The sequence below is a fragment of the Plectropomus leopardus genome, chromosome 2 (genome assembly GCF_008729295.1).
Source record: "Plectropomus leopardus isolate mb chromosome 2, YSFRI_Pleo_2.0, whole genome shotgun sequence".
NCBI classification, from domain to species: domain Eukaryota; kingdom Metazoa; phylum Chordata; class Actinopteri; order Perciformes; family Serranidae; genus Plectropomus; species Plectropomus leopardus.
In genome coordinates this window covers 40,375,947-40,388,054 of record NC_056464.1, presented here as the reverse complement: position 1 = coordinate 40,388,054, position 12,108 = coordinate 40,375,947, and the positions used below count along the sequence as shown (strand labels likewise).

Below are 12,108 nucleotides of genomic sequence, written 5' to 3'. Positions count from 1 at the left end.
AGTACTCTAATAAAATAGTAGAAATTATTGTAATTATACATTTTAAAATTCCCAAACCATTATTATTATTATTATTATTATTATTATTTGTTGTTGTTGTTGTTGTTGTTGTTATTGTTATTGTTATTGTTATTGTTATTGTTATTATTGTTATTTTTTATTTTTATTTTTAATTTTTTTTATATATATTTTTTTTCTGGTGATTTTCTTGTCGGCCTTTTTAATAATTTTTTGCTAATTTCTGGGTCATTTCTTGTTTAGTGGTTCGTTACCTTCACAGCCAATTTGCTCCGGTGTGAAAAGGTCATTTTAAAATCTTTTGCATTGCACCTTAAAACGTGTCTTGTAATCTCTCTCTCTGTCTCTCTGCACTCTTTTGGTTTTCTGTCTCTGAAGGTTGTCCTGTGTCGGGGTGAAGCAGCGGGGTTTTGTCAGTTGCGTGTCTGTTACATAAGAGCGACACCTCAGCAACAAACATATTAGCCAGCGGACCGAACGGATCTTCCCTCCCTCGTCTCAGAGGGGCTTCACCCAGCGGGGGACACGGGCTCAAAACCAGAGACAGAGAGAGACCCGCGTATAAATATGCATATATGTTTCAAAGATAAGAGTAGGCCTAAGGGACTGTTCTTTATTTATCAGAGGAAGGAGGTGGCTGTTTTATCTGTGTTTTTTTTTTTTACCTTCCCCATCTCTCCCCATCGCCTTTAGCCTCCCTGAAGTGTTTGTCCCACATGGTGTGTTAAAGGGCTGTCAGAATTTTGAAAATACAACGATAATTTCTCTTTTAAGGTTTCTGGCTGTCATAATTGGTATAATTTTGGTGATTTTAATCTTGGCGGGACAAGAGTTTTTAAAAATTGCCAAAAATCTTAAAAGAAAAGAAACTGCCGAAAAGTTTTAAAGAAAAGAAAAATCACCAAATGTAATTAAACAAAATAACAAAATAAAACAAAGTTTTTATATAAGGAAAAAAAAATCACCAAAAATTTTAAAAGAAAGAAAATTGCCAGGAACTTTTTAAGAAAGCTTCAAAAGAAAAAAATCACCAACAGTTTTTAAAAATAGCTAAAAAAAAATTAAAAATCCAAAACATTTAAAAGAAAGAAAATCATTAAATCACTGAAACTTTTTATAAAACACATTAACTTTACTGGAAAAAAATTGCCACAAATTTTTGAAGAAAAGAAAAATCACCAAACCTTTTTAAAAATTACCCAAAAAATGTATAGAAAAAAAGATGCCAAAAAGTTTTAAAGAAGAAAAATTGCCAAAATCTTTTAAAGAAAAAAAATGAAAAACCCCACTATAAACATAAAAAATTGCCAACGTTTTAACGGAAAAATAAAATTGCCAAATGTTTTTAAAGACAAAAAATTGGCATTTTAAAAAAAAGAAAAGAGAAGAAAACATGCCATCCAAGTCGACATGTTTTGTGATAATCTTTTTATGATTTTTTTTTTTTTCCTGCTGAGGTCAGGCTAAGCCCTGAACGTTCTCAAATCCTAGAAACGCCCCTGAACCAGAGTCTCCCAGCACAGGAGAAAATCCCGCTCCTGTTTCTGTCTGGCTTTAAAACAAGTTCTTATCGTGGAGAAACCAGACAGATGGCACTGACAACTGGCAGACAGAAAACATGGACCGACAGAGAAAGAAAGATGAAAATGGACGGATGAAAGAAAGACAAGAAAGGACGGGTGAAAGAAAGAAAGAAGAGAAAAAGGACGGAGACAGCAGAGAGCAGAGAGAGACAGGCAGACAGAGAAAGCCAGGGGTATGGGTCTCAGAGATAAAAACCCACTGGACGCTGCTGCTTGGACGGGTAGGCGTCCCCCCCTCCCCCGCCTCCTCTGAGCCCTGCAGCTCCACGCTTTGCTGCGCAGACCATCTGGGAGAGAGGGGATTGTTTCTGCAGAGGGACCCTCGCTGCCAGCTTCCTACACTGACTGATCCGCAGCTTTGGAAAGCCCCGCTCCCCCCTTCAAACACAATAAACAGAATGCATGAATGTGTGCCATTGTACTGTATCTCCTGAGGGGGGGACAGAGCTGGAGTGATGGGAGGACGAGGACGGAGGAGCTGCAGAGGAACGACTGAGGAACGACTGAGGAGCTGAGTGACGGCTGCAGGGCGACAGAGCGGCTCCTCGCTGCTGATCATAGGGAGACAAACTGATCTCAGCTGGTCACCTATTATTTACATTTTTGCTTTGAGAAATATGTGATTTTGTGCCAAAAAACACCTAAATACAACCTCTTCTCACTCTGATGCTGTCAAACACCGGCGGAAGGTCAGTGATTTCTGACAAAAAGACAAAAACAGCTGTGTTTGTCCTGATGTCTGCAAAACGTCCTAAAATCCGAGAAATTACCTCAAACTCTAGAAATGTCCTGAAATCTGAGGAGCGTCCTAAAAGTCAAGAAATGTCCTAAAAGTCCATAAATGCCCTAAAATTCTAGAAACGTCCTAAAATCCTAGAAACATGTCTGGGGCCGCTGTGATTGGCCCCTGGCCTTCTGTCATTTTTGGCCCCCAAACAAAGCAGGCTGAGTCTCGCTGCTGTGAAGAGGACAGAAAGGTGTCATCCTGTGCATGGATTTTTTATAAAACCACGTGTGTCTGATCTGTGATCTCGTATTTGGTGTTTTTGTGGGAAACAGTCTCTGCTCCTTAAATTCTCTCCATCTGATCTTCTGCGTATCTTTCTGCTTTGAGTTGCGCCGCTTATCTTTGGGGTTATTTAAACTGCGTCCGGTGTCCTCCGGTGTGTGAGGCCCGTCGGGCCCGTCAGGTCGGGTGTCTTGTTCAGAACTGATGGAAACAATGTGCAGAGCTTGTTTCAGGTTTTTCTGGGATATCATGATTACTCGACCTCAGAGAAGCGGCGGCTGATTCCTGCTGCGGCCTGATAAAGCCGGAGGCGTGCTGTCTGCGCCTGATACCGCCGCTGCTCACCTGCACCTCATCCTGCAGGAGATTGTGCCCGCTGGGGGTGAACATCTATCATTTTTAGAGATGTTTTCAGAGGCGTGTAGATGTGAACGAGGAGAGGCCTTTGAATTTGAACACACTGCCCTCCTCTGACTGTGATGGCGCTCTGATTCGTGGAGTAATGCTGCCCTCTGCTGCAGCCTGTCCGTCATAGCCGGAATATCTGCACAAGACTCCTGTTTTTAGTCCCATCCAAAAAAAAGTCTTTATTTCTGCTCAGCTGTGTTTTGATTCAACAGCTGAGCACTTTTTAGGACGTCTCTTCAGTTGTTTTTTTTTTTTTTTTATTTTAAACTCTTGGGGACTGTTTGGCCATTTTCGTTCATAATTGTGTGTGTGTTGATGCATGTGTCCTAAATGTAGTCCAGATTGTGTATTTGAGTGTAATCAGTGAATTTGCAGCTCAGCTCCTACAATAAGTCTAAAATACACTGTGGAAACTAAATAGTTACATTCAGACTGTTCAGGTCCAAAAATGCTCCATTGAAACCCATTCAAACTGACATTTTTGATCCCACAGCCATCAGAGCAGAAAAACAGGACTTGTATTATTTCTGGGTGTCATTCTGGGCTTTTGACTCTGAATTTGTCATTTTGACTATTTTCCACCTGATGAGGTCATTTTGACCATATTTGGCATATGGAGGAAATACATGCTATTTCCACTAGGTGACCTGTCACAGTCAATGTAGCTGCTGATCACTGACATATCCCAGACTGTCAGCAGCTACACTCACACACTGACATATCCCAGACTGTCAGCAGCTACACTCACACACTGACATATCCCAGACTGTCAGCAGCTACACTCACACACTGACATATCCCAGACTGTCAGCAGCTACAAACAAAACTAAAAAATTAATTCAATGAAAGTAAAAATAATATTTTAAAGCTTGATTGTGAAAGTGCATTTTGTGCGCAGAGCAATAAGAGTGTGTGTAATAATAAAGCAGACCCGAAGGGTTAAAGTTACTACATAAATAGTTATTAGTTAATAAGTCGTAAGTTAATGAATAAATCTAAAAGAAATTTAAAAAACAGATGTTAACAGGTGTTAAAAGACAGATATGAAAATGATTTTTTAAAAATTTTAATTTAATTTTTTTGTTCAAATTTTAAAATGTGTTTTTATTTTATTTTTTTTTATTTATTTTTCCCTCAGTCCCAGGACTGTCGGAGGTCTGCTTCAGAGGGCTGCTGGCCCTTTAAGACTCAGCGGCGCCTTGGTTACAAACCGGAAGTAACAGGATCCGTGGCATTTAAACACGATTTAAACTTGTGCTGCTTGAAGCGTTTCGGAGCAGCCGCTCCTTCAGCCGTCGGCATTTTCAAACCGTGTCTCCTCTCCGACAGAGAAGGTAAATACTGGACCAACTCGGCGTCGCTTTGCGGATTAATTTGAGTCTTTTTTTCACTGAGAAAGCCGCTTCAGGTGTTAGCCGCGGTGCTAACTGCCGCTAGCCTTCGAGCTAACGCTAAGCTAACTTCAGTTTGTCTGGTCACAGATGATTTTAAGCTTCTAGACATGAATATTACACACCGTACACCTTCTGTGTGTGTGTGTGTGTGTGTGTGTGTCTGTGTCTGTGTCTGTCTGTGTGTGTGTCTGTGTGTGGGCGCGTGCTTGCTTGCTTGTGCACGCGCTCTGCTGTGTGGAGACGGTCGCTGTCCGAGGTGCTAACAGAGAGGAGGCTAAAGCTGAGGAGCTGAATGTTTTTACAGTTTTATCTCAGACACAAGAGAGATATGGAGGTTTTTGTTGTGTTCCCCTAAAAGCTGATAAAAATGTCCAGTATGTTTTTAAAGATTTATCCTCAGACTGTAAAACCAGTTCATGTTCCACCCTCTGAAACCCAAACTAATTGGCCTGATTTCCTTCAGATTTGGGGCGAAGGCATGAGCAGCCTGAGAAGAAATGACCCCAAAAAATAAAAATAAATTATAAAAAAAAGGCAGAAAAGAAAAGGGCTGGAAGCTGAAAAAAGAACTATAAAATAAAAAGTAGGTAGATTTATTAGTAATTTTTAGACAGTTTTTAACCATGTTTCTGTGAAGATTCACACATAATAAACAAGGAAATAACAGCTTTAAAAAATACTTCTGTAACATAATAAAATATGTTAAAGTATAAAATTAAGATAATCATAAGTATAGTTTTCTGTATATTTTTACTGGCTTTTTTAACTACTTTTATTTATTCAGTGTGAAATAAAAAACAACATACAGCACATTGGAGATGTTTACAACCCAATCACATACTTATCTTTTTTGGGTTTTTTTTATGTCATATTTTTTCATATTCAGCAAACTAAGTAAAGAAAAAGAGCACAGAAAAATATACAAGTATGACTTAAACATATGCGTCATTTTAACTCAAGCGTCTGACTCTCTTTTGTTTTTCAGGAGATGAGCGGGACCGGTGACGACATCAAGCCGGTGGACTGCACCATCAAACCTCCCGTCTACCTACAGATCGGAGACACCAAATCAGCAGCAGCTCACTCTGGAGTTTGTGTCGTGGATGTCGCCCTCCCGTTTGGAAAACCTGTCAATGTAAGAAACCGCTCGCCTCTGAAAGCTGCACTTTCGATGCACAGAACCGGTTTTATTCATGCCGGCCACCAGATATCCAGTCCCGTCAAAAAATGGTTTTCATGCGTCATCCTCTGCAGCCTGCAGAGTTAAGTAAACTGTTAATTTTAGCAAACAGACCAGATTTAACCTCAACCACTGACACGTGCTCTTCTTTATATTGCTGAATGTTTAATTTTTCACAGCAGTTAGAGGAAACATTGTCAGTCAAATTGTTGTCGATGGATTTTGTGATTTACAGTTAGATCTTTATTTCCAACATGGTAAATAAAATAAAATAAAATTAAAAATAAATAAGTAATTAAAATCTAATAAAATGTTTTATTTATTTATTTATGTATTTATGTACATATGTATAATTCAGGACACAAAATATACAAAACAGTTGTCCAGTACAAAACTACAATTATCTGACATAAAAAAAAAAGATAAAAGGAGAAAATTCAGAGAGGTCATAAATTGCTCAGCTCTGCTCTCTTTTTGTCTGGCTGCCCTAAAACCTTCAAAAACCTCCCCATGTCCAAAAACCTCCCACTGGTGAGGGTGCATTAACCTTTAAAATCCTGGAGCGACCTCAGTTCTTCTGTCCTGAGTTCGGATGCTTTTCACAAACATTAAAACCTTTGAACTTTGAGAAAATTGGTTTGATTCTTCATTAAAATACGGTGATAAAAGAATGAGCAACTTGTTAAGAAATATCCCAAAATTGATCAGAAATTAGTAAATTTAAAATGAAATATTTTTAAAAAGCCAAGAAAAAAATGTCCAAGAAACTATTATTACAATTATCATAATAACATATTTAGAGTTATGTTGCAATTTTTTTTAACAAACTTTACAGAGGTCATTTACCTGTTTCTTTTTTGCTAATTTTCAGATAATTTTCATGTATCTTTTTAAACAAATATATTGCATATTTTTGGGTCATTTCCTCTTAAGTTGCTCATTGTCTTCTTTCGATGTTTTTGAAAAAAATCCTTCAGTTTGCTTAAGTTTTAAAATGTCGAGATCACTCTGTCTCTCCTCTCTACGTTGTGGACAACGTGGAAGTGCACAGAAGACGGGCTGATTATTTATATTTTTACACATTATTTTATGTTTATATGTTATATATTTTTATATTATATTTTAATATCTTTTTCATATTTAATCTAGTTCACTCTCCATAGACAGCACTATACATTGATACCATATTACACTTTACATCTGTTTAAATATTGATATTTAATACATTAATTAATAAAGTTTCCTCCCATTGAGCAAACATTGACTTTTCCCGCCATGTTTCTGTGTTTGTGACGGCGCCTCGTGCTGTAAAATCAGCTCGTTGTCAGTGTTAGTATTCTGGCTGCTGCAGAGTTCACAGTTTTCTGCAGCTAACAGATGCAGAAACTAAAATGTGACTCTACTAAAAGTTAATGAGAGCTACGAGGAACAAAATGACCAAATATATCATGTTTCACTGTCATTAGTTGATGCTGTTTTCACGATTTCTGACATTTCTGCTCAAACGTCACAAAACGTCACAACCCAGCAACACGGGTATCGTCAACATTTCCCAATTTCACACTCGTGATTGTTCATGTGCTCGTAACTCCTAAATACTGTAAAGACGATATTTCCGAGGAGCACGTGAAGCAGCATGTTTGTAAACTGGGTTTTACTTCGCAGTGACTGAAGCTTAAATCACGACGCTGATCTTCATGTTTGTATTATAATTGTGAGTTTACAGGTTTCATTAATCCTGTAAGATAAAACTGGACAAACAGCTGTGAGTTTATTATTGAGTTATTTATGAATGTAAGATCACATTCTCTTAAATAAATACATGTGAACTTTCTTATTAATGTTGGGACCATAAATTGACGAAAAACCGTGAAGGTCGTGTATTAAAGTACTCCACTTAAATGCACTTTTGTAGAACTACAGTATGTACAGCACATCACCAAAGCAGTATGTGTGTGATCTCTTCAGATTTTTTTCTTTTTGGATCCCAGCATGCAGTTAAAATAAATAACAAAAGAACCATTTTTTTTTCTCAGCCTAAATTTAATCCAGCGTCCGTGTGTGCGATGTCTCCCAGCGGCACTTTTTCACAAAGAAAAAGCACACAAACATACAAAACATGTGTTCGAATGTAAAACTGCCTTCCTGTCTTGAGAGAGACTTCAAACATTTCGGGCATTGACCTACTTTTTAGCATTTAGTCCTAATTAAAACTCATTTTTAATGCAGACTGACTCCTCATTAGCTCAAATCTTCCAGCTTCAAAGGCGGCTGCCTGGAGCGAGTTTATGCATGAAGGAATTATCTCGCCGAGCGTTTGTCTTTAGGTTTAAGTGTTAATGCCACGATTTGGCAGACTCAGTGTGTCCCGAACAATACATTCAGACTCGCATGAACTGGAGGCTCCAGAATGGTTTCTGAGTGTTTCTGAGTTTCATCTCATCCATCAGGTCACCAGAGAACTGCCTCTTATTATATCTGCTCATTTCAAGCTGCGTCCAATTATGATTATTCTCAAATGGGTTACGTCACTTTTACTACATTTGGAGATGATGGAGATCAGTTTTGAATTTACTAACTGCTCATTTAACCCTTTAAAACCTGAGCAAATTGGTTGGATTTCTTTGAGGACAAAAAGACAACAACAAAAATGTAAAAAGAAAACCAAGAATGGGTAAAAACATAAGAAAAACAGGATTTCTTTTCATTTAAATCTAAAATAACTACATAAAAGTTATAAATAAAATAAATTAATGAACAGATAAAATGGGTTATAATTATTATAGTAGTGACATTTTTAATATATAAATCTTTGGAAAGTTTTCCTAAAATTATTTTTTTATAATTTCTATTTCTTTTTCCTAATTTCTTTCAATTTTTGCCAAGTTGCTCATTGCTTTTTTAACAATGCTTTAAAATAAAACAATTTAAATTAAATTATTATTATTATTATCTAATTTATCTATTGATTTATTTATTCATTAATATTTTTCAATTATTTATTTTAGATTTTTATTCATTTGTTCTGATTTTTTCAACCTACCCACACACTGAGGGAGGCTCTTAGAACTTGTAACATCTTTCCTTGTTTTTGAGCGAAATCAAGCCAGTTGGCTCAGGTTTCCAAGGTTTAAATTCACGTGAAAGGCTTGTGATCGCAGCACAACAGAGTTGATGTCGCTCCAGGTTTCAAAGGGTTAAATAACATCTGAATATCATCAGATCAAAGCAGAATGGTAACGTAGCACGGGGACTTCTCCCCCAGATTGGCACCGATTTTATAATCGGCAGTCGCCGTCTGTTTCAGATTGAGGAGATCACCTTTAAGAACTACTACACCGCCTACCTGACCGTGCGCCTGCTGAGGAGGAGCCCCGGACACGAGGCCGCCGCCAAGTGGAGCACCGCTCTGAGAGACCTCCCTCTGATGGACAACCCACACACTGAGGGAGGCTCGCAGGACTACTGCTCCATCCACAGGACACAGGTATGTATGTGTGTGTGTGTGTGTGTGTGTGTGTGTGTGTGTGTGTACACCTCCGCTTTGGATCGATCTGTGAAGTGAGGAGACCAGGGACCAGTTAAAAAATGAACATTAATGATATTTTTCAGTTTGTATGGTGGATGAATATTCTGTTTTTAACCGTTTGAAGCAGATGTACACGGATGTTTCTAGAATTTTAGGACATTTGGGGGTTTAGCCTGGACCTCCTTTGGGGGTGCGAGAGGATCCTCCTCAAGCACTTTTCTTTTTTTTTTAGTAAAAAACCTCTCTTTTGATGCACTCAGGCACCTACTGGCACAGTCCAAAAAATTAAAGTGTGAATCCTATAAATGTCCTAAAATCCTGGAAACGTCCTTAGATCCCTGAAACCTCCTAAAACCCTACAAATGTCCTAAAACCATAGAGATGTCTAAAAATCGTAGAGATGTCCTAAAATCCCAGAATCATGTATGGGGCTGCTGTGACTAGCCCCTGGCCCCTGGCCCCTGGCCCCTGGCCCCTGGCCCCTGGCCTCCTGATTGGCCCCCATGCAACTCGATGCCGGTCAGCGTCAGGTCTTCCTGTTCTTCACGCACACCGATGAGTCGCTTCTCAGAACATCAGATCTGTAAACTAACAGATCCCGGTGGGCATTACACTAACACGGGCCGCCGCAGCTCGCTGCCGTTTGTTTTCCCTCTCAGCTGGTGCTGGAGCGCAGCCAGCAGACTCTGCAGAAAGCCTCAGCGTGCACCGTAATGTTGATATGTGGAGACAACACAAACAGCTATCTCTCGTTTATTCTCTGTGCACATAGAGGCAGATGGTGAATTAATTTTTGTTTCCCTCAGATGGTCTGACAGAGTTTAAAAAAGGGTAACTGTGAGAGTGTAAATGATGTTTGTTCACTGTTTATGGGCTGTTTGTCTTTTTTAGACTTCAGGGACGTTCAGTGTGTTTGTTACTGCAGTATTTCTCCTCTCTGGTATCAGATACTGGCGTCATCTTGTCACGCTCCGTTTCGCACAGCCATGTCAGCGTACCTGTGTCGGCGAGTTTTAAGAGCAGAGAGGAGCAGAAACAAATGATGGAGTCAGGCAGTATTGAGAACAGCCTCGACAGCAGCGTCTATCTTGTCAATCTTGCACTTGTTATTGTTGTTTCTACTCCTGATTGGTTCCAGCGCACGGCTTGACATCATCGTTAATCCCTCACATGGCGCTGACTGGCTTATCAAGTCCTACAAACATCCTGAAATCCAAAAAATTACCTAAAATTCTAGAAACGCCCTAAAATGCTGCAAATTTCCTAAAATTCTAGAAACCTCACGACATCCACAATGCATCCAAAAATACTACGAATGTCCTATAATCTCAAGAATGTGCTGAAATATTAGATCCGTCCTAAAATCCAATCAATGTGCTAAAATCCCAGAAAAGTCTCTAAATTCCCTGAAATGTCCCGAAGTGCTGCAAATGTCCTAAAATCCCAGGAATGTGCTAAAATTGTAGAAATGTCCTAAAATCTTACAAACATCCTAATATCCGAGAAACGTCCCAAAATAGTCCTAAAATGCTAAAAAATGTCCCATAATCTCAGGAATGTGCTAACATTCTAGAAATGTCCTAAAACCCGAGAAAATACCTGAATACCTGAAAATCAGATACATTTCCTGAAATTCTTGAAATGTCCTAAAATCCAATAAATGTCCTCATATCTGAGAAATGTCCCAAAATGCTATAAAATGGCCTTAAATACCAGGAATGAGCTGAAGTCATAGAAATGTCCTAAAATCCTCGAAAACTCTTAAAATCACAGAAATTTCCTTAAATTCTTGAAATGTCCGAAAATGCTAGAAATGTCCTGAAATGTCCTAAATCCCAGGAATGTGCTGAGACTCTGGGAAGCAGGCTGAGTTTTTCTCTCTCATTTCATTCCCTGAGCCATCAAACCCCTTTTGTCCCGTGTTGTCAATGATGATGATGTTGTTGTTAACGTTGGTTTTGTTGTGTGTCCAGATGCAGGTGGAGCCGGATCACGTGGTGTCGGTGAGACTGATCCTGAGACAGCCGTCCTCCGCCTGGCTCACCTTCAGCCTGGAAGACATCAAAATATTCCCTCACATGGAGCCGGTTCGTTTCCTCTTCTTCTTCTTTTATTCGTTTCCTCCTCGTCTTCTTCTTTGACACCGTCAGAAATCGTGTTCGCAGCTTCTGACTGCCAAAGTAAACTCACATTAATCAGAAGTGACGAGACGGCGGAGGCAGAGTAACGTACTTCATGAGGTCTGGACGCCGCAGAGAGCGGAGGAGGAAACGGCTCCCTGAGCATCGCTGTGATATCCGTTTGATTTGTGGAGTCATTTTGCTCCTGGCTTTAGTTTTCTTTTTGCCAGCTGCTCTTCCAGCTCGCAGTTTGCTCTCGAAACAAAGAGGAAGGTGTTAGTTTGTCAGCTGGCCGTTAAACGTAATGCGTTAGTCAAACGTTTGTGTCAGCGGAGTATTTCAGGCGTCAGGACCGTCTCCCCAGGGAAACTCTCTGCTACCAGCTGAATGGAAACACGCTGCTGATATTATCGGTCACAGTTTCCTCTAAAATCATCATTTACTCTTTAACAGCAACATCTGCTCAGACGCCTTTCACGACCGTTTCAGCCTCTGAAATCGGTACAAAAATTAATAAAAGGTGACAAGGAAATAATCTGAAGTTTTTTTTTTGTAGTACTTTCTTGACATTGTTGCCGTTTTGCTTTGTTGTTTTACTTTACTTTCAATAATAATAATAATACTTGTTTTATAACTAACTTTAATTTGTACTTAATTTAATTTCACTTATCGAAACAAAGTTAGAAACAAAGTTAAAAAGAGCTTCACAAAATATGTATTTATTTTATTCTTTCTCCATCTGCAATCTGCAACAATTAATCAGTTGTCAACCATTAAAATAAACCACAACTAATCTGATAATTGACTAATCACTTTGAGAAATTTAACCCTTTAATACTCGGATCAACATCGGTTTTCTTGTGCTGC

At 39.0% G+C, this 12,108-nt stretch overlaps 1 protein-coding gene across 1 annotated transcript in view; it reads left to right on the top strand.

The window, feature by feature from the left end:
• The first annotated feature begins 4,244 nt into the window (after positions 1-4,244).
• The window catches only part of nicn1 (nicolin 1), a 9,060-nt gene continuing 1,196 nt past the window's right edge, over positions 4,245-12,108 (top strand). Inside the window, exons 1-4 of the mRNA XM_042494492.1 lie at positions 4,245-4,352; positions 5,398-5,547; positions 8,900-9,079; positions 11,095-11,208. Coding sequence (XP_042350426.1) covers positions 5,401-5,547; positions 8,900-9,079; positions 11,095-11,208 — 441 coding nt within the window. The 5' untranslated portion in view covers positions 4,245-4,352; positions 5,398-5,400. The remainder of the gene's footprint in view (positions 4,353-5,397; positions 5,548-8,899; positions 9,080-11,094; positions 11,209-12,108) is intronic.